Here is a 24,068-nt window from a genome sequence, read left to right on the forward strand (position 1 = left end):
CAGATTATAAACTAGATTAGTCAGCCTCTAGCATGCCAGGATTCTCCCTTTATGGCTACTTGTAACTTAAACTCTACAGATTAATCACATTTTCTTTTGCATTACAGTCTTATTCGTCTTAATCTTAATCTTCATATAATTGATACTCCATAATTTATATTCCTGTTTTTCCCACCCCACACACAACTACTTTTGAGAAGTGTTTTCTCCTGGTTTGTATTTCCTAATAACATTGAATTAACTTATTGTTGATAATGCCATACTAAATATCAGGATTTTATTATTTTTCAATATTATAATACTATTCTACAGCTTTATCATGATCCATTTACCTCTGATAAACTTTTTTTCTGATTTATATATGTTGCAGGAGCCATGGGTCCCTTCATGTGTACTCTTTTTCTAATTCCTCCATTTGGGACCCCATTCTCAGTACAATGGTTGGTTGAGAGCATCTGATTCTAGTGGCTCTTAAATACTTTTCTTTTAAAAATACAAACATTATTTCATGTGGATGGGTATTTTGGCTGCATATACGTCTGTATCCCACTTGTATGCCTAGTGTCTATGAAGGCCAGTAAAGAGTGGTGGCTGTCACCAGCAATAAGGTTCCTGGGATTCAAGCCTCAGTCTTCTGGGAGAGTAAACAATGCTCTAACCAATTAAGCCATCTCTTCAATTCCTTCTTTTGCTAAGTTGTAACAGAGCTTTTACTTTCATGTGCTTACTAGCTAAAATATTTTGTTCTCAAAATCTCTAAATCCTTTATTTCTGTTATATGAAAAGATTTTCATTTCCAATTAGGAACATAAAATATTTGATAATATAATTACAGATAACACCACACTCTGTTTTTTTTTTTTTATAGTACAGAATAGAGTTTATTCAGGTCATGGGAAAGTTAAGAGGGTGGTAGAGGCAGAGAGAGAGAGAGAGAGAGAGAGAGAGAGAGAGAGAGAGAGAGAGAGAAGCACTCTGTATTATTGTACTTATACTAAAATATAAATTACTTTGCCGAGTATAAAATGTATTCTCTCAGCTTGTGACATGTTTTCTGTTGTTGTTTGTTTTGCTTTACTTTTTATTTGTGATGGTATGAAGCAAATTTAGTGCCTTGTTGAGTCAGTGTTCTACAATGAAGCATCAAGAAAATGTACCTAACCCTCAGGAGACTGGAGGCCCCAGCGAGTGGGAAGGAGTAGAGGAGTGGGGACATCCTCATGGAGACGGGGTAAGGGGGAGAATGTATGGCATGTGGAACAGTCAGAGGGTGGACTTGGAGTGGAATAAAATCTGGAGTGTAAAAAAAAACAAATTAAATAAAATAAAAAAATGAAAAAAATATATTTTGAGGTAAGGTTTTACATTGTAGCCCACACTGGCCTCAAATTCACAATCCATCTGTGTTTCCTTCCTGTGTAACATGCCATCCTGCATACCATACCTAGCCAAATTCTTTTCTTTTTAAAAGCTCATTCTTTTTTTATTTTTGTTCTGCTGACTTAAAACTAGGATCTTGTTTAGCTGAATGGTTTTAATGAAACATTTCTTAAATGCACAGATTTTCAAATTTGAACATGTCCAAATCTTTATTGTTAAAGATGAAGATCATTGTCTTTCAGAACTAACAAAGATGTTTTATACTCATCTGAGGAGTTTATAATTTTAGCTCCTCATGTTCAAATTTTTACTTAAATTAATACTTTATTTGCATGGTACAATCCCAAGCACCAGAATTTAATTTTTTTGCATACATACCTCTGCAGAAATTATCTTAGAAACGGCTCATGTTTCCTATTCATTTACTTGGATGCTATTATCAAATGTCAATTTGCTATATTCTTGGGGATCTGATAATGTGCTCTACCCACTGATTGGATTATCCACACCATTCCAGACACCACTCCACCATAGGATTGTATTAATTCTTAATATAGCAGCCACACAAATTTGCTCTTCTTTCTCATTCTAACTCAGAGATTCCAAATCTGTTTCCTTTTCATGTAAATTTTTATGTCTATGGAAATTTGAGTGTTCCATCACTCTGTCTAGGTTTAAAGACAAAGTATGCAAAACTGAACACTATTACTATATTGGGACTTTCTGTTTGTGAATTTAGGTGAACTTCCCTTCAGTTTGTTCTTGTCATTAGCTACTCTAAATTGATTGACTATTATTTTAGTACTGAAATCATGCATATTTTTGGTTGAATGTATTCTTCTGATGTCACTTAAGAAGGTATTTAAACTTTCTTGTTTACAATTCTTTGTTAAAGCATTTAAAGAATGGCATAGGAAGTGATGGTTAACACTGATTTTCAATGGTAGGCAAAACTGATCTCAGGTGCTCAGCCAAAAGCATGACATGATTATTAAAAAGAGTAAAAAGCTCAGATGAAGCAAGCCATGAAGACTCTTTAAATGAATCCACAGCACACACTCTGTTGTACAATGAGCCTATGACCTTAATGATCAGCATTGTGGAATTCAAAAATGCTGAGGTTCAATATGGTCACCTGATTTTTGACAAAGGAGCAGTAAACATTCAATGGAAAAAGGACAGCCTATTCAACAAATGGTGCTAGTCCAACTGGCACTCAGCATGCAAAAGAATGAAAATAGACCCTTTCTTATCTCCTTGTACAAAGCTCAAGTGTAAGTGGATCAAAGATCTCCACATTAAACCAGATACACTGAAACTATTAGATGAGAAAGTAGGGAAAACCTTAGAACACATAGGCACAGGAGAAAATTTCCTGAACAAAACACCAATGGCTCAAGCTCTAAGGTCAGAGATTAACAAATGGGACTTAATGAGATTGCAAAGTTTCTGTAAGGCTAAGGACATCTTCAAGAAAACAAAACAGCAACCAACAGAATGGGAAAAGATCTTTACCAACACCACATCAGATAGAGGCCTAATATCCAAGGTGTACAAGGAACTCAAAAAGCTAGACACCAGAGAATCAAATAACCCTATTAAAAATGGGGTACAGAGCTAAACAAAACATTTTCAGTTGAGCAACACCGAATGGCTGAGAAACATCTGAGGAAGTGCTGGACATCCTTAGCCATCAGGAAAATGCAAATCAAAACAACCCTGAGATTCCACCTCACACCAGTCAGATTGGCCAAGATCCAAAACTCAGATGACAGCAGATGCTGGCGAGGCTGCAGAGAAAGAGGAACACTCCTCCACTGTTGGTGGGGTTGCAAGCTAATACAACCACTCTGGAAATCAGTCTGGCGATACCTCAGAAAATTGGATACAGTACTACCTGAAGACCCAGCTATTCCACTTCTGGGCATATACCCCAGAGACACTTTAATACACAACAAAGATATATGCACCACAATGTTCATAGCAGCTCTATTTATAATAGCCAGAAGCTGGAAAGAACACAGATGTCCTTCAGAAGATGAATGGATACAAAAATTGTGGTACATATACACAATGGAATACTACTCAGCCACCAGACACAATGACTTAACCAAATTCTTAAGAAAATGGCTGCATCTAGAGAATATCATCCTGAGTGAGATAACCCAGTCACAAAAGAACAGACATAATATGCAGTCACTGATAGTGGGATGTTAACCCCAGAGGCTTGCACTCCCCCAGAAACAACTCACAGACTGTATGAAGTACAAGAAATAAAGAAAACAAAACAAAAGAAAAAAAATTTACAAAACAAGAAAACTTTAACTATTTCCATGTTACATTTTGTTTTACATGTACTTTAGCTCATTGTAACTATTAAGTTTTCAAGGCATACAATCAAACCTTGAAAAAAATCAAGTACTGACTAAAAAATATATTCATATAGTTTGATGTCAAAATCTGAAAATAAAGTACTGACAAAAAATGTATAATTTTAAGCAAAAAATGTTTAAAATCTGGACATTTATCCTTGTTTCGTAAAATAAAGTTGTTTTATAAAAAAAAAAAGAAAAAAAAGAAAACAAAGAGCACACTTCAATAAGTACTGAAATGTGATATGAATTTAATCCTCTATTGTAAAAAGCAAATGGTCTTAAGGATTATATATGGATTGTTTGCAAAATTTAAAGTTATATCCTAATATTATGACATCCTTGGTGTAAAAATGTCTCATTTCAAGAAGTAGCTAAAAAATCTAACTTTATTTTTATTACCATAAAATATTAATATATTTAAATATGAGAGTTCATGATTTCCATGTAAAATAAAATGAATATGAAAATATAAATAATTTATAAGAAAAAAATGTACATACACATAAGCAAAAATAATGTGCAGAAAGAGCAGCACATGTAACAGTTTCCAGTACTTCACTTTCTGTAAGGACCTAATGAGCATTCCTATGATTAATTTTTTTTTGTTTGTTTTATTTTGTACTCTGAGATTTTTGACAACTCCTCAATAGGTATGTGTAGTTTTTAAAAGACTTATAATTAAATTGATAATAGCAAAGTTAAGCATGTAGATTACCCATTCCTGTAATTGTCCTGTCTGTTGCTATTTGAAAATGGTGGTAAATTCTGTTTTAATTTTGAAATATTTTGCTAACCTCTGGATTTTTATTTCTTTCCTTAAAAACAGTATAATGTCTCTGCACTAAAAAGTGAAGAATACAGCAATGTAGAAAAAAAATCTCACCCCATTAATTCTGTGTGCTGCTTGCTCTGGTATGGCACATTTTCAAAATGGATGCAAATTTTAAAATAATCCTGGCTGCAAGTGTGGCTATTCTTTTGTTCTTCCACATCTTAGCTAATTAAAAAGGCAAACTGCTTTGAGCTAAAATTTGACAATTCACATGATACAATTCCCATATCCTAACATTATGAAAAATGTGTAATGTATTTACAGATTTTTGTTGTTTTATTATTTAACAAACATTTAATCAAAGAAATTTCATAAATCAACAGAAAATTAGATGTGAGGAAGTTACAACTTCTAATATATTCTTTTATTTTCTTCACATTATTTAGGTAACATTTCGAGTACATAAACACCCAAGGCCAATTTAAAAGGATAAGTCAGTGGAATCTGGAAGACAAGGCAAAATATTGATAACAATTGTAATTCACAGGGCTTTGCTTTCTTTATTTTGGAGTATAACTGAAAAGTTAAATTTGTTTTTTACCACAATTGTCACAAGGATAATCTTTTTGTTTGTCGATTGCTTTTTATTGACACTACAGAAATACAAATATCAAAATTCTAGCCCGACCCCTTTAGCTTAACATGCCTCTGAAAAGTAATTTCATTTGGTCTTATTTAGGTTTATTTTGATATCTCTACTTTCCTCTTGAACTTTGAAGAGATGTATTTCTATGTAAGTTCAATGGCTATATATGTAAAAGTATTAATGTGTTAATTCATGATGAATTGTGTTTCTTAGAAAGCAGACAATTCTCTCCTTGCACGCCATTAGCTCAAATATCCTGAGAATGCCTCTCCTACTTAAATCATATCTTTCGCACAACAACTTTTATACTCCAAGAACAATGTTATTACCAAGTTACAATGCTAACAATGAACATAGTCAGGACCTAGTGAAGACCAGGAAAGAGAAGGCAGCACACACACCATGCCCAAGCTATGCCTTAATCGTCTCAGATAAAGATCCTTTGAAAGCCGAAGATATCCTTTAATGGAGTGTTGGCATTCAACAATGAAATCAATCTTTTTACCTTAAGTCTACTGCTGCTCTCCTGACTCACAGTGGTTCACAGAATGGTTAAGGTTAATTCCCTTTACTAAGAACCATCAACATGGTATTTATAGAGGGATTCATTTGCAGTCTTATTTCAAAGAGGTCAGCAGGTGCAATGTATTCTTTAGAGGAATTCTTACTCATTTCTTCAGATTGCTAGATACTGTCTTTGTCTACACAATAAGCATTTTAGATAAGCTACATTTTCAACTCAAATTATTGGGAAACCTAAAATATCATGAAATCCAATATAAGAAAGATAAACTTTCTCTTTAATGCCAGCTAAATGAAGCTAGATACATGTTGCGATTAGAGTGTGTACATAGAGTATGCTTATGTGAATTCTGGGTTTCCTTGGTCTTCTGCTATAATTATCAATGAATACCCTTTTACTTTGAAAAGAATCTTATTTCAAATTTTGTTAAATAATCACGTTAGCTCTGGTATTTGGATATTCTCATCCTTATATTTTTAAAAATAAATAGGTTCCAGTTTTGTCCGCATCATGCTGTAAATGTGATTTGTCTTGCTTATCATGGGTCCTGGCCTGAGGAGGAGTGAACAGAGTATGCACAATATTGTTGGAGAAGAAGTTGTCTCCAAATGCACTGTTTCCTAGAATATAGTCACTAGAAATTTCAGGGGTTGCTGAAAGCTCTTTGCATGCACACATATTCAAAAAAAAAGAAGGTAAGGCACATGACTTTACAATCTATAACAGGAAATTGGATATTATATTCTTCTTTGAATTTGTTTTCTTTATTTGTTAAGATTAAAACATAATTAGAATAACCATCCCTTCTGCTTTCTCTGTCCAAACCCTTTCATATATATATATATATATATATATATACATACCCTGGCTGATCTTTAAAAATCATGCTTCTTTCTTCATTATTTTTGTTACATTTCATGTGTGTGTGTGTGTGTGTGTGTGTGTGTGTGTGTGTGTGTGTGTGTGAATTCTTTAATACATAAGTATAACATATTCAATCTTTAAAATGTTATTTGTATGCACATTGTGTGGAATAGGTGGCAAAAGGACTGTAAGAGACAAAGGATCAGGGAGTTTGCTGTGAAATTCTTTGTGTCTCATAGGAATGTCAGAAGATATACCCATAAACTAGCAAAATCTGAGATAAATAGGGACAGCTACAGCAAAAATGGTAAGAGGAGCAGCTAACCCTTCTCACCCCCCAGAGAGGGTACACCCAACTAGGTATCCAACACCAAATGGGCACATATTTTCTTTTCTTTATATCATCCGTGCAAGAAACTAGCACTGTATGGAAAAAGTAAATGACCAATCAAGTCCTCGATTGGCTGAGTTTACTTTATGTTTTAATTTGATTTAAACAAATAGTACGTTGAAGCTGCTCTATGTAAAGGTCCCTGAGAGTATATATATATAATAGATTTTATCTATTGTAACAGCATAATAGCATAGTTTAGATAGTCATATTATATTATATTGGTTATTAACCATTGCTGTGAATGGAAATGGTCTTCTTTTCCTCTTCTTATATACTATATATAAAATGTGTGTGTGTGTGTGTGTGTGTGTGTGTGTGTGTGTATGTGTGTGTGTGTGTCTGTCTGTCTGTGTGTGTGTGTTTTACTGACTGTGGTCTAGCTAGCTAGTCCAACAATATGTCTCTGCCAAAGGAAGTTTCAAGAATCCAGAGGTTGGCCAGTCTATGAGGCTGGGTATCTCAAATGGTCATCAGTGTGCACTGGAATCCTAAAGTAGTCTCTAATGCCAGTTAAGAAATTGGACTTGCTGGTGAAATTAGAGCTTGTGGGAAAATAGAGAGCATGTTTCCTTCTTTGATATCCTCTATAGTGGTTGGTAGCAGAAGGTTAAAATTGTGTTTTCACACCTTTAAGATTTGGATTAGAACTGGGCCCTCAAGCTTGCTTCAAATAATTAATTTTGAAAAAGCAGCTTACAGGTGTGCTTGTCCATTTGTGCTTTAGTTAATTACAGATATAGTTAGCAGTAGTGGTGTTGGTAGTAGTCACAGTGGTAGAATAGATGTCAAGTTGACAACTATGAATAGCCACCACAGTCCATGAATCCAGAAATCATTCACCATTTTCTGCTAAGACAAGATTTGTCTCCACGAGTCTGGACTGTGGTATGTCATTACACCTGCAAGAAAGGAGTCAGAGTAGACTGAGGTACCAGAGAAACCATCAACTAAGAGCTATGAAAGAAGACAAAGAATGCTCAGAAGGTGATTGTTCCAGGAAACCTCCATAGCCTCCAGAAAGCAAATGAGTGTCATGATTTCAATAAATGGAAGCTACAAAGTACGTACTTCTTAGGTATAGTAGAATCTTTTAAAGGAAATATTTTAAGAGTAGTGTAAGGTCCAAAAGAAACCTCAACTCCCTTAACTCCAAAAGGCAGTCCAAATATTCAGAAATGAGGTCAACCCAGAGTGTAGGAGGATCTCTGACAGATAAAAGCTGGCATTTCCCAGGAACTTGTGACACTACTTCCTATCTGCCAAATGGATTTTCTTTTTAACTTCTGGAAGAAAGGACATTTGTGTTCCTAGGTTACCTATCAGCCTATCAAAGCATATGCGTACCTCCAGGCTCCCTCAGTGTTGCAAGAACCTGTTACATATTTCAAAGTCCATGTTAAGCTCTTAGCTCCTTACACCTCCTGCTCTACCTTAAATTATCTCTAGCTCACAGGCTTCCTCCTCCCTCCAGTGACTCATTTTTCTTAAAACCATGTTATTCTGTATTTTTCTCTATGCTCTGCTCCTGGTTCTCTCATAGAAAATATAGGTTTTAATCTATTGTTACTACATAGTTTATTCACCAGATATAATTGTCATCTAGGAAGCTTACCTGTGAATAAACTCACCCTTTCCAGTTCTTTCTGAACTCTGGTTGGCTGGCTCAACTCAGTTGTTATGGCTCAAAACTCCTCTCCAAAATGACTGATTCAACCCAGAGTTTCTCCTGGCTTCTCACTGAATTGCTCTGCTTGTCTTCAAACTAACTCTGGCAATTTGTTTTAATCTTCTGGCTCCTTCTCATTCTTTGGCTCCTTCTAGTTTCTCCTGTGTCTAGCTTATTTTCTCTATAACATGATTTGGTAAAATCTGCTGCTGAACTGAACTCAAATCTGCCACACTGACTAAACTCAACTGACCAGGCAGGTACTGAACTGAATTTGAAGAGAGGAAAAAACTCAACTGAACTGATTGATTCTCTGATGATTTTAAATTCTCCTTCAACCTGTTGACAAACTATATCTCTGACTTATTCAGTCAAATCTTTCTCTGAGTGATCACTTTGTATGCCACTCAACTTGAAGTCACTTTGAAACATGGCTGCTTCTGTATACAAACCAACTTTATTTTCATTTTTTAGAATTTAAGGTATGTACTACGGAGGTGGGTATACTCCAGCCAGAGGGATAAAAGGTGTGTTTTCCCTGCTGGATCACATAGTATTAGGATTTTAGATATGATCCCTTGTCAGAGCAGCCATGTTATTGGATTAAAATTCCTCTTCACTGTATCCTTTGCTGTTCTCCTCGCACAGGAAACCCTGGCCACATTCACTCTATGGCCATTTTCAGTCTACTTGTACCTCTCTCTGTTCGGGATTCTTTGAGATCTCATTGACTGCTCTCTCTATGATATCTACATAAAACCCTCCTGTCATCAGTTTATACAGGTAGTGTCATATTTTAAGCACTAAATAAATCACAGTTATTATTATTATTAAAATCTTAAAACTATATCTACTGTATAGTTACCAAAAATTACAAACCTTCACATAAATTGCCAGAAATGATTTAACTTAAGATTCAAACTTTTCAACACAATATTATTTTATGTGAATGTAAATTTAAAAGAATGAATTTTACCTGAAAAGGCGAAATTCCCTTCTGTTGCTATTGTTAAATTGAGTTAGGGAAGAATTATTTTAACTCAGAAACAAGGGAAATAGAAACAAGGGAATCTCCTTTAGTTTTGATATGTAATTACTATGGAAAATACTGTATCTATTGAATTATTTTTGGAGAGATAAGTATATATAAGATCTGTGAGAAGAAAATGCAGTGTCTGAAATACCTTTTGCTGTATTTCCAGGTATTCCATTATACAGCTAACACCATTTAAAGGATTGGGTTTCATCTCCGTTTTTCACATTCAAAGTACATTTTATCAGCAGCTCTTCAACTCTCACATAATAAGTACTTATGTGATTACTTTGTCTATCATCTTACACTTGAAATCATCATTTCAGTAATAGAGATGAAGCTCCCTCAGACATTTAAATTTATTTTCTATCACAGAAAAAAAAATCAAGATGGCATTATAAAACTCTTTCTTCGTGAAGATATTTAAAGCGGAAGCAGCATTGCTCACATATTCAAAATGCCAAGTCTAATAACAACTCTTTAATATGAAGTATTTGCCAAAAGGAAATTCATCATTAAAATTATTGGCATCGTCAAATGAGTCAGTAATTAAAATAAAACGTTGTGTAACCCACATTGTACATGCATTGCGATGAATACATTTGGAATAATGAATGTTGTTAGGTATGAAATTTCCGTAGGACACCTTCTGTTCACTCTAGAATCATGAACTGTGAAGAAAGGAGTAATGCAGTTTTAGACTGTGAACTGAACAGAGACTGGCTAATGGGGCTGTTGGATTCGAGCATCATTAGTGGTTTTTCTGTGGATGTCTTCTTTCAGGGAGCAAATTCTAATACAAGCAATCTGGAAAGCCACAAATCCTACTGAGCTTCAGATAAGTGACATTCATTATAGAGAACACCTGGAGGGAAGACCTAAGCATTGAGTCACAGCTCCAAAGATCCAACTGCCCAAGTTTTGCTTGTGCCTGTTAAGGAAGGGGGTTGGGGAGACAAGGTTCCTTCCATGTTGTCTTTGCACTGATCTATGTAGGAATATGTGACTAAAGCTGGTGGTTTGTCTAATATTGTGTTGTTCCTATTAATTGGTTTTGTTTCCTTACACATTACTGTGTAATTTGATTATTTGACATCACATATCACATGGTGATGTAATTTACTTTTGTTACCCTATTCATTTCCCATGAGTTTACTACCTTCTACAGCCAACACGTTTTAACTGAGCAAAACTACATTTCTTTCATTTAAAAAATATGTATTTTATGAAAAAACTTTTTCTATACTTAAAATTTTTATTATACATTATGTGCACAACAATAAATACTGAAAACAAGTTAAAATGAAACTCATGTTATAGGAAAAATTGACAAAGGTCCATGAATGCTTTAACTTTTAATTGGTAAATTATTTTAAAAAAGATACTACTCTTTGTTTTAAGTCTGAGAATTCAAAATCTACTAGTAAATTTATAAAATGAAATGTAATTGCTAGTGGCCACTTTTAAAAGAATTATCTTGGTATGAGAACAGACATTTACTAGCCAGCTCAATTAGTGACTCAGTAAGTTGTCATTACTACCCCTTTATAACAATATTCAGCACCAATTTTCTGTAAAAATACAGACTCTTTCTGGTATTTTGCATGTGTGTTCTTCAGTAAATATTTGTGGTTAAAATTGATGGTCAGATAAGATCTTTTTTTTTTTTTTGCTAGTTTAACTAAAACTAAAGAAAAGTCCATATATTATTATTCACAAAAAATTAACAAAAAATACATTCCCTTTTGGACGATAAAATACAATAGAAGTACCAAATATGAATGCATCAGTTTAGATACATATATTGTTTAAATCCAACAGTCATACTTCCGGAAATATGTGTATAAATGAATAAATACTCCACATAAGCAAGGTAAATGTACATTTTCTTGGTATGCCTATACAATTTCTAAGTTAGAAATGGTATAATATTTATTATGTATGTTGGTAATATCACATTCTCTCTAATACAATATATATTGAATATCACAGAAATTTTGGAGCTGTTGTCATGAGGAAAATACATAATCATTACAACACATTTTGATTCAGCACACATTTTCATATGTGCACACACAGGAGCATATTTGAAAAGGAAATTACAAACAATATGTGCAATCATTTATCAGCTAATGTCTTCTGGTTTGTGTTTTTTACTTGTGAGATTATATTTTCTATTTTATTTAGTTTTTACTAGTGGAATTAAATCACAGAAAGAGGAGGGGAGAGGAAGGTATAACGAGGGAGTGGAATTTGTGATGGCTGTCGATTGCAGAGGTGTTGAAAACCTTGGGTCTCTGTGTGTGACAAGCTGATGTGCTTTTGACACCACACAGACTTTACAGTTCTATTCTATTTGACAAGATTTATAAAGAAAAATAGAAAAAAGGGAACAAAGGAGAAAAAGAAGAAAGTGAAGAATTACTTGTTTGGAGAGAGCAGTTATAGGATGAGTCTATTTCTAGTGTGGGAGTGACAGAAGAAAAAGTGCTGAGAACAATTACAAGGAAGATTTTATAGTTATTTTATCTTGAGTAATTAGGGAAAATACAGGGAGGGTTTTGATGTATGATGATGTATAAATGTGTAAAATCACATGAACAAATTCATACTTTCATTTTCCTGTGAGTACCAACAAAACTGGTTAAGGATATAGGTGTCTGGGACACAACTGAACTGGACTGACCACTCATATTTCTTTTTCCAGGCTTATTAATAAAGACAATTAGTTGCATATTTTTAGAGAATTTTAGGCAAATAAACATTAGCAAATTATTACTATATTCAATATTAATTGCCTAAGTGGTAGAGGTTGTCTACATTTACATTTTCCACATTTGCCAAAAGGAGTAGCATATGAATATGAATAAAACAATGAATGAATGAATGAATAAATGAATGAATGAATGAATGAGACTTTTTGTATATGCAATCATTGAAAATGTTACAAATATTTTATCAGCAAAAATGTTTTTGCCTGAACTATTTTAAAATCATTTTCTCCTTTTCTGCTATTCTTCCTAGTCTTTCACAAGTTCTTCCATGAGTGCTTTCAAAGTGTTTAATGTTGAGTAGAAAAGGACAATTTAGAGACATTTTACTGAAATCTCATTTCACAATTATCCTAATAGAGATACAGAAAGGAATGTCAGGGGATATGGGAGAGGTGCCTGAGGGGCTTTAAAGAACACCTTTAAAATGAGCTGAGATTGATGCTGTACAGATGTTTCCGTAGACATGGGAAAGCGTTGAAGAGTGAAGGAAGGCGTGCTGAGAGTTATCCTTGGGCAAAGGAACTCAGTGGCCAGTAGAAAGGAATGCTAGGGGTCAGTGAGGTGAAGAATTCAGATGCAAGCAGTTACTGAGTACGACAGGACTGAAGATGAAGGAAAAGAAAGAGTTTCAAGCAATCAGCAGGCTGTCCTCTACAGCAAACTCAACGTTTTCTTTAAATACTCAAGGTAGATTTTGAGAATTTGCATAATCTTTCCAGGAAATAAAATGTTATTACATGAGAAAGAGAGAAGAGCACACTAGTGTATGGATTTTTTCCTGGGTGGTGCCTTACCGGACAAAAGACATATTAAAGTGTAAATTGGTATATAATTTCTAACAAACAATTCAGAAAATAATGAGAATCAAAGAGAGTAAACCTTATAATTATACAGTGATTATAGTCCTACACTAGCTACCCACATTCCACTGAATTTAAAAGTACCAGGTAGAGATTAAATTTATTCAATAAGTCAAGTTTAAATTGAATATACTTAGAGACAAACACTCATTCTGGTGTGACTCAAACCTATGATATGTATCCTATACATAATCAATCAAATCTATGATTAAGAACAAAGATAAATGCATGTAGTAAAATAAAAGTATCTCATTTGGAGGGAGTATAATATAGTCTATAAACTAAGACCAATGTAGACTAAATTTCATATTCTTTTGCTCTGTGTTCATTAATGTTTTGGTTAACTTTTTTAATCACAAATGAACTAATTTGAAGAATGATGTGATATGGTACTATTCACTTGTAGCGTTTCAATGGTAAAGCAATAAAGAAACTTTTATGAAATACCAGACACAGAATTTCCATTCAATAAGTGTAAGTTCTTAGATGAAAAATGTATTTCTGTAGAAGACATCAGTCCATATATGATGGTCACCTGGAATAAATATCTGTAAATCACTCTATATTCCTTTGAAACAGAACATGACTAAATATCAACTTTTAGCATGTTAAATCCAATATAGGGTTAATGAATATTTCTCAGAGAGAGAAGAAAATATTAATGTATGCCAGCAAGGTCAATAGAAAGTTGTTTAAAAATTATTCCCTCATTATAAATGTCTATGAATTCAACATTGGTTTACTCAAAGAGATACAATGTAAATTTATATGATGTTACAGCAGTACCAAATTTTTCTCTATCATTTCAGAAAAAAAAAAATTCACTGAAAAGTAATACCATGTCCTAAGAAACTTGATTTACTCACACATGGTGGTTTGAAGGCATCTTTCAAACAACCAGTAATTGTACAAACTATCACCACTAATTCTTTCTCTTTATCCTCTTGCAAATCTCTGGCCATTCAGTACCCACTACTGCTGGTTTCATTCCTAAAGAAAAACTAGTATGAATTATCCTACCAAGAGTAGAAACTGTTGTTCTTTTTCAATTAGAAACAAAAATGCTTCAACAGTGCAATTGATCACATGGGGATCCATGAGAAACACGGGAATTATCATAGAAATGTCACTTTGTTTTTTCAATTAAAATTAAGAAAATTTTAAAGAATGTTCAGTTATGGTGCCTAGAGTCCAATACTTGGCTTTCTTGAAACATAGGACAAGTAGAAACTTCACCTTAATTTTTAGTAATAGGACACAATAGCGAATCATTGTCACTAAATGTAGACATCATAGTTTAAAAAAGACAAAATAATAATCTGACTAAAAATTAATTTTATTTTGCTTTTATCTGTTCAGTATTGTGTAACATTAGTGCCCAAGTATCATTATTGTTAGTGCAATAAAACACTGAGCAGAACTGGGTGTAGAGGTGCACCTCTACAGTCCCAACACCCATGAAGTTGAGGCAGGAGGATATCAAGTTTGAGGGCAATTAGGTTAAACAATAATTTCTAGGTCTACCTGAGCTACAAAGTATAATTGTGTCTTAAAATAATGAAATAGAAAATATTAAATGATAATGATTAACTACACATAAAATGCTAATGTTGAGTAACACAAGTAGTTATTAGAGATATTGTCCAAAATAAAAAAGAAGTCAAGTAAGAAAATTACATAAGAAAGCTGTGGGTTTGACTATTAGATATTGTTGGAGACAATATTGTGTCGTTGATTGCTGGCAAGTGATAGACACCTACAGTACTAAATATTTCCTTTATTATTCCATCTTTGTTTGTTATGTATATAGTTATTAAAATGTAGGTTTAATCCTTAAAGTATTAAGAAAAGTCATAGGACCATTAATAAATTAAGGAGAAAACTTCCTTGAAGATTATGCTATATTTGATTTTTATAAACAAAATTATCAAACTTTGCTAACCAGTCAATTTTACAAGTTTTATAACTTTATCATATTATTCTTCAACCTATATTCATTCTTCAAGAGATACTTATTAAGCACACACTTGTGGCCAGCACTGGTCCACAGTTCTGAGTCCATAAATCAGGAAAACAATATTTTATGATTGTGTCCAGAAAATAGATAAGTTTAATGATCATAACTTATAGTATGATGCAGTCTACCTTATACTGAAATCAAGAAACAAACAGCTAGACTTCCAGTGTAGTAAACTCAGAAGGCAATCAGGAAAAACATCAGAAAAATGCTTTTCCTTCCTTCTTCAAAGGGTCTGCGATGGTCTGAAGGTCAGAAGTGAAGAGAAAGGCCCAAGAGAAAAATCTTCCGAAGCTTTGGGTACATACATACATACATTAAAACTTACGCTAATCAAATATGTTTGAAATTTGTGGAAGACACAACTTTGGCCAGGATACTTAGTTTAAAAAAAGACTTGTTATTTTCTAATACATATGAGAAAAGGAAATTAAGACAAGGTAAATTTTGACAAGTTAACCTTGATATTAGAGATGAAAACTTACCTTGTTTTATGTAAATATTTCCCACTTTAAAAACCCAGTAAATTTGATGCTGAAGGTCACCAAGTACATTGAAAAAGAGGCTTGAACTTTATCCTGACAGTTTCAGGGAGTGTACATTTGGAGCACAGAGTTTGCATAGGTGCACTGAGCACTGAGGAAAAGCTGCAAAGCTGCTAAGAGCTTGGGACCCATCATCAATTTTGAACAGTGGGATCTAAGAAATGATTCAGTGTTCGTTCTATAAAAGGTGGATAGTAGGACCCATATTTTTATGAAATGGTATCCTTTCCTTAATGTATAAAATTCACTTACATTGATTCTTAATTTTACTACATCATCAGCATGATTCACGTTTCAGCAACAGCCCCCTGATGGCAATGTGAGAAGCACACAGCAGAGGGGAAACAATGGTGGGTCAGGGAGGCTTTAGTCCAAGGACTGGACAGTGCAGGAGAACCACTGGGTGATATTTGTTGACCAACAGTTTAGATAGAAGATAAAAAATATTAGAAATAATTTCTGGCTGCTGAATCAAATGGCAGTAAGAATAGCTCATCTCAGTGCCCCGTGCTGTACTGGCTGCCTCCTTGAATTTAGCTCTCCTAGGATTCCCTCAGAAGCTGAATGCAAAAGACCCAGAGCCTGTGTAAAACAAATAACCCAATACAACCCCTTCAACTTTAGCAGAAAACCAAGCTGCTCTGACTTTCCTACTCTGTGCCTTGATGTCAGTTAAAAAAAACATAACCAAGAAATTATTCCCCAAGCCACCAGAAAAGATCGTGTCTTTTTGGTACCATTTATCAGGAGTGTAGAGCTGGAGCATGCAAAAGCCAAGCAAGGATAAGACCTCTCTTATCCTCAGGACCTTCTGGTTTCATATGAGACAATAATAAAGTAAAGTTTTCCAATTGTTAAAAACCTACTTTTTCACAACGGTTATTTTTCTAAGAGATACAGTGGATCGAGTATAAACCTCAGAAGGCATGAGGTGTTAGGGAAAAATCAAATCTGTGAAAGCAAATGAATTTTTGAATCTCAGATATAACAATACCCTATGGGATAAAGTATGGAGAATTCAAGAGGGAGAAATAAAAGGAATTCCAGGCAACACACTCCTTGGGAAACTTTCCTGTTGCTTGAATCACACACACACACAAACTATATTTCTATTTCTGTACTTAAAACCACCATCTGCATCTCTACTACACAATCCAAGAATTAGAAGAGCCAAATATATTATGTGCATAAAGCTTATGTAAAGCTATTATAATAGTTATTTCATGTGACTAAAATTTTAACTAAATCTCATTGCTTCCTTAAGACATCATGATAGTGTGCAAGAGACAAAGTATGATAAAAATTATTGGCTATTGCATTAATGGTCATTTTAAAGTTGTAGGAGAGAGCTGAGTAGTAACTGATTCAAAATGTCATAAGGTTCCTTTCTACACTTTTTATTTGTTTATAAACAACTTCTTAGAAACATCTTTGGTTTAGAAATTGCAAGTGAACATATATTGTTCAGTCAAACAAAGGTCCTCAAAGCATAGACCACTTTGCACCCTGGAGGTGCCTTCACTCTTACTTGCAGAACAAAACCTTTTAGTTCTTTTGGCATAGCTGGCAGGAAAGAGAAAGCCAATGTGAATAAAATGAGGCCATTTTCTACTTTAGTGGACTTAAACATTGCCTCTGGAACTCTCACCTGCTTGGTTGAGGAATCTCCTTAGACACTTCCTATTCTCCAGGTACTCAAAAACAGCACACAGACCAGAAAGGCAACTGCACACAATACTGATTGTTTGATACAATTGTGACTCTTTGGTTTGCTGTATTTTTAAAGTTGCTTAGTGACTTGTATTATACACTTAACTAGAGCTAGAAATTTGTGGGGTGCTCAATGAGTTATTTCTATGACAGGATGAACCAAGACTCAGATAAGCAAGTAGATTAAAGTAGAACCAATTAAGCAATTGTTTTATTTTCCTTATTTTATCACCTACAAGCCACAAACAAGAGAATAAATAATGCTTTCTAGCTCCCAATCACAAGACCATTTCAAGGTATGTTTTTAAACATGGAAGGTATCACAGTATTAAAATACATGCCCACCCTTATATAAGCCTCAGTGTAATTATAGTTTTATATAATTAGAGTTTCATGTCAAAAGATTTACAGCTTTATCACCTCAAGCAACATTCAGAGCTGCCAAGAATGATTTATGCAATAATGACTTAAACTGTAAAATAGAATTCTCAAAGGAAGAGCTGTCAAGTGCTTCTACTTCAGATAAGTGGGGTTTTAAGAATTGATATTCTGGTAAACATCAAGCCCTACTCTACCTAGAAGAGTCACATACTGAGCAAGGTGTGGTGTTCTTCCATTGGGAGAAGCTGGTACTTCTCTGGCCTCCCGTGCTCAACAAGCCAATGAACCACTTCAAAAAAAATAGCTTTCAAAAATAATGGCTTGCTCCTCAGACATTTTGATGTTTAAAAACATTTTTACTGATCCATTGGTGAATGAATGGCAAACACAGGATATAGCAATAGTTCCTCACTTTCTCAATCTGTTCATTACACTGTAATATATCTATATATTAAATTATATAGTTATAAATAAATTAATAAATAACATATTAAAACATTGAACTGCTGAGTTAATAAGTATATGAATCATTTACTGAGTAGAATCAAGAATTAAGAAAACAATCAAAGTAAATCACTTCAGTTTATAGGTTTTAAGGAAACTTTAAAAAACAAACCAATGAAAATGTTTCTATGATTTTTCTTTCTGTCTGTCTGCTTTTAGAAATATAAAGTGGCCTGCAAGAGGTCAATAACAGGTGTGACTATTAAAGCATTTTGGTCTCACAAGCCTTCACTGATTTTACAGCAGCCATGTGAATGAACCAACAAACTCTCAAGATTAACGCCAACCACTAGTTTATTTATTGCATCAAAAGTAGGGAAATATATCTGTATCTTAACAGTCTCCAAGGGGATCAGACTTAATAACTTTTCACTGGGGGGAGGGGTTGTATTTATCTATTTATTTTCTCTACCAACTAAAGCTAAATAGAATTTTTTTTTGCTAACACTAAAGAGACCTCATTCCTTAGAAGTGTGGCACACCTGAAAAAAATCAATAAATTACTATTTGTATGAAAAAAAACTGACGCATCTGTACTTAACAAAACCCTCTAAAGATTCCTTGTACAAAATCTCTCTCTCTCTCTCTCTCTCTCTCTCTCTCTCTCTCTCTCTCTCTCTCTCTCTCTCTCTCTCTCTCTCTCCTGTCTCATTCTCTCTTCAAAATTTATATATCTAAGCAAATCATTCATACATAAATTTGCAATGGTCAATGCACTGACAAATTTACCATAGGCTTTAAAACCAACAGGTTTTTGCTAACAAATAAAATTCCCCTTGAAAATTGTTTCAAGCTCAGTTACTTTTAGTTACAGTGAACTAACTAATGAGTGTCCAATTCAACATTTTAGTTACAGTATAATAGGTACAATTCTTAATTTAAACCAAAAATGTACTTAGTACCTAACTGGCTGAATAAGAGCAGTGCTTTAACTTTCTTTAAGTTGAAAACATTCTGAAACAATCTTGAGAATACAACAACAATTACGGGCTGCCATGTCTTAAACAACCACAGCATGGACCACGTCAACATCATCTGGTACATTCAGAGAAGAAACAACATACATTTCAAAGAAATTCTTACAATTTCGAAAATATGATTTTTGGCATAAATTAGGCAAAAAAAGTAAGGTGCAGTGCTTTGTGACAGGCTCTATACAGCAGTGCTTCCGGACAATGGAGTGACTGGGCTATTTATAATACACAATGCTATTGATCAGAAAATAAGAGGAAACTGGGAAAAACTTAAAAAACAAGCTCTGTGCACTTTGATAATCATATAATTGCTTTCATTCCAGAGGGATATTAAGTTATACAAACCTGTCTTTCCAGTAATACTTGATTGTAATTCCTACTCAAGTTGAAGTTCATAAAATTGAAAAATCCAGTAATTAAGAACTGTACATTTCTGACTGTGAAACATTTAATTACAAGAAAATAAGACAAAGAATTAAGCTTTGATTTGCGATTCTTTTCTTTGTCATTTTCAAATAATGAGTCATAATATGCTGTAGCCTATAGGATGGCAGATATTACCAAGATTAAGGATTTTTCTAAAAATCCGAGCAGATTCTTCTCAGCCTCATTAATATTTGTAAATAAAATAGAGAGGACTAGATGATGAAATATTGGCAAAATAAACTACAACGTACAGGTTTTGTGCAAATGTTTTACTAAATTGGTAACTTACATGAGCACATGAGAGAGTGTATATATAGTTTAAAGTCAATTATGTGAGCATTCATATACAGTAACCTATTTATATTCAGTTATCTATATTTGAATATGTGTGTGTGTGTGTGTGTGTGTTACAGTGTAAATGCTTGCACATTGTCTCCAGGGTAAGTCCATAAGAAGGTAGTTTGTCCTTGAACTTGGAATAACCATCTTAACTTTGAATACCAATGACTTAATACGTGAATATTAATAACTGCACATTCACAGCTCCTTTTATGTACTTCTTGCAACAAGTAAAGTCTTCTATATGCCTTATTTCATAACAACTGCATGGAAAGTTTAGTTGTAGAGGTTTTATTTTATATAAACTGTACCTAATCTCTATAAACAGATGAAATAAAAAGTGCCAAGAACCAACAAGTAGAAAGCCAAGACACACTCGTTCCTGTACCAGTTTTCATGTCAGATTATACTGTTTCGGTGAAGACCTTGGTAATATATTCCCCTGCAGGCAGATGACATGTGGCCTCTCGCACTATGCATAGAAAAATTCGAACAGTGAGTTACTAATCCTCACATCACTCCTTTGAAAAGTGTCAGAGATGACTTATGGCATTTCTGTCCCTGGTGACATTAAGTTACTGCACCTCTACAGAGTTCAAACGAGGTATGCTTACTCAAACTAGAAATTTTTCCTACTGCTCAAATAGGAATATTCCTACTTCTTGGATACTTAACATTAAAAAATGATCTATGATTAATTATAAGGTTTGATCTGCATATGAACTTTCAGTAATCGAAATTTCACTTCAAGGGAATGAAGCAGAAGGAATCCTAGCTGGATCCACATTACCATTCTTGTGATAGTAGGTGACCTCCACTTTCCTCTCCTCGGACCCCAGCAGCGCCTGCGCAATCTGAGCGATATCATGCCTCTTGGTCTCAGGCCCATGGAGAAAGTCGCAGGTGCAGGGCTTCTGCATGACATCTGGCCTGGAGAAGCCTGTCATCTCACAGAAGCCATCGTTGCAGTAGATGATGGCACAGTTCTGCACTCTGGCATTTGCGATGATAAATTTTTTATCTGCAATAAGAAGACGTTAAGACATCTTTTTAGAATCTTCCAAAAAGGTTGTCACAAACACAAAAGCAATTTGTTGCATAACGAGGGTCTGGAAATGCAGTGGCTTCCCCCAAATGCTAATCACTTAGACCTTTCCAAGAGAATTACAAAATCACACACACAAACACATACATACACACACACACACACACACACACACACACACCTACAAACCTCACCTGTGAGATCTGTGGGATTACATGATTTAATACAAGAAATTAAGAAAATTACTCTACAATTGCAAGAACAGAAAATTTCAAGTTGTCCAGTTCTCAAGCTCTTTGAATCCCAGGTGGTCCTGGTGGACAGACAGACAAGCAGCTTGCCAATGGATAATTCCAGGATGCCATTTAGCTGAATAATAAACATTTCTTTAGCCAGAAAATTAAAGCATCCTGTAATTGCCAGGCTTCTCACTTTAACTTTGACTGGACCTCAGAATGCAACTTTCTCAAAGTACTTAGTTTTGGATTTGTTTTTTTCTTGATTTCTGTAGAGAAGGCATGTGGTTGTGTTTTTATTATACATGCTTTTATTTTTTAAGGCAATTATCTTTAGCAATAAAATGACTCAACATTTATTAACAACAAATAATGTAAAGCTTCACACTTTTGTAATGTTTAATTTCAAAAGATAAAAGAAACCAATTGCACAATCTACAGTTCGATGATGATAACACAGTTTTTAAACTTTCTGTTTGGAACAAGCTATAATATTGTGTAATAGTAGATTTTTTAGTACAAATCACATTAGGTGTGATAACAAGTTATATTTGCTATTACCAGAAGGAATGTGGAGCAGAATGAAGAAGCTAATGCTGTACACAAGTATCGGATCTTCACATCACTAAATGCAGTACTGGAAAGATGTATAGAGCACACAACATAAATGCATGCTGAGGTAGATTTAGTGCAGAATATAAATGGACAACTATAAGATTTTAAATTTCTATATTTATAGCAAATAATTCCTGGTGGTCTGTTTCCATGAGTACATAACATTTCTCTCCATGCAGTCTCTGTGGGATTTACGGACTGCCCTTCGCTTTTACACTTTCTACATCTTATATTTAGGGGAGCGACAAGAAGACACAAATAGGTTGTTTCAGTAGTGAGCTGCTTGCACTCAAACCAGTCCATTGCTCACCAAATTATTCTTTGGCGTCTATTTTCAGTTCCCGTACAAAGTTCAGTTTTGAGAGCCAACTAACACCAAGCAAGCATCTCTGACATTCCACAGCCCAGCCTTTTACCAGGAGAAAACACCATTTACAGAGCCATTTACATCGCTAATACCATTTACATGTTCTGGTTTCTCCAGCCTATAGTCGGTTCTGCTCCTGACTTTAAAAAGTCTGCTATAGAAAAAGAGCTTTATAATACAAGCCTGTGTTACACCAGCACGTTCCCTTTAAGGTAGTAGACTAGTAGGGCATGAAGTAGCAAGGCAGATAATGGAGCGGTGGGAGAGGATCAAATTGCCTTGTACAATGGAGTCCATAACATAAAATATAAATCTAAATTAATATTAGAGAGAGAACACTCCTGCCGCCCTCCGAACTGCCTGCCTGGCTCTCCCAGCCTCTCTAACTTGGCAGCCTGGAGTTGTCCATCCCTCTAGCTTGGAAGAGAGACGGACGCCAACTGCTCTACCAAAGCCGAAAGCGAGCGACAGGAGAGAACAAACGAACTTACTCTGCCCTTCAAATTTCCGTATGATGGTCCCCAGGAAGGTGTTTTGCGGTGCCACATGCCCCCTGCGAACAGGCATGTTGCCCGGGTCTTCGCCGAGCGAGCGCTCCGAGCTCGGAGTTCTCCCGGGATGTCTCCCGGGCTAGAGCCCAGGCCAGCGCGCGAGCCGCTCTTTGTGGCAGCGCATCTTCTTTGGGGAGCAGAAATCTCTTCCCATTAGCACCACTTCGAGACACCCGCGTTCCCCGCCGAAGTCCAATCCATCCCGCTCACCTTCCGGAGGGGGCCTCGCACCGGCCTGTGTCGAGTGAGAGAGGCTTGGGGGCGGGGAGGGGAGGAGGCGGGGTGCGGGAGGCGGCGGGGGAGGGCCGAGGAACGCTGGGGGCGGGCTGGGCTGGTGTGGCGGGGCGGGGAGTCACAAGGGCAATCGATCTGTTTCTCTTCTCCCAAACAGCGCCAATTTCTCAGTGCAAATGGGCTTAACCTGGCTGTTGCCCAGAGCCCCAAGGATTGCTGGTGGGCGGGGGTGGGGTTGGGTGGAAAGTCTTTTTGGGTGTGCGCCTTTTGCAGGAAGGGGGAAAAGAAAAGGAGGCAGGGTGGGGGTTGACGTTTCTGTCCCCGCCCTCTCCCCTACACACACACACACACACACACACACACACACACACACACACACACACAGCCTTTATCCTGGGAGCTTGGGCGCCGCCACAGCTCGGGTTACTCAAGCATGCCTTAGCGGAAGGCAGCCAAGAAATCTCCAAAACTCAGTCTTAAAACAGCTACTCTGGAAAGGTGATTTCCATGGCCACTAGCCACAGGGCTCCATCCTTAAGCGCTTCACACCATGGTAGCTTATGCACCCTCAGCTGCAAAGGAAAGACAGATGAGAAGCTAGCCCAGCCCTTTAATGAGTGTTTCTAGGCTCTGCTGGCGCTCGGGATGCTGAAAATCTAAGATATGCCACCTAAGAGTGCAGGTACAATTTCAGGTTTCAGCTTGGACCCCGACCCCCTCAGGGGTGGGCTCTAAATAAATCCATAGCTATCCAAAGCACCCTTGAGCATACCGGGTTTCCCCAAGGGAGTCCCAGAGGAGTTGCAATGTAGAGGGTGACTGTGTCTCTCTTGTCCT

At 35.5% G+C, this 24,068-nt stretch overlaps 1 protein-coding gene across 1 annotated transcript in view; it reads right to left on the reverse strand.

Annotated features, from left to right (window-relative positions):
- Positions 1-23,013, reverse strand: part of KCNH7 (potassium voltage-gated channel subfamily H member 7) — a gene marked incomplete at both ends in the record, with an annotated part of 460,182 nt that extends 437,169 nt beyond the window's left edge. Inside the window, 2 exons of the mRNA XM_080927932.1 lie at positions 20,974-21,204; positions 22,938-23,013. Coding sequence (XP_080784058.1) covers positions 20,974-21,204; positions 22,938-23,013 — 307 coding nt within the window. The remainder of the gene's footprint in view (positions 1-20,973; positions 21,205-22,937) is intronic.
- Positions 23,014-24,068: the final 1,055 nt, after the last annotated feature.

The sequence above is a fragment of the Micromys minutus genome (genome assembly GCF_963924665.1).
Source record: "Micromys minutus genome assembly, chromosome: 13".
In the NCBI taxonomy this organism is placed as follows: Eukaryota; Metazoa; Chordata; class Mammalia; order Rodentia; family Muridae; genus Micromys; species Micromys minutus.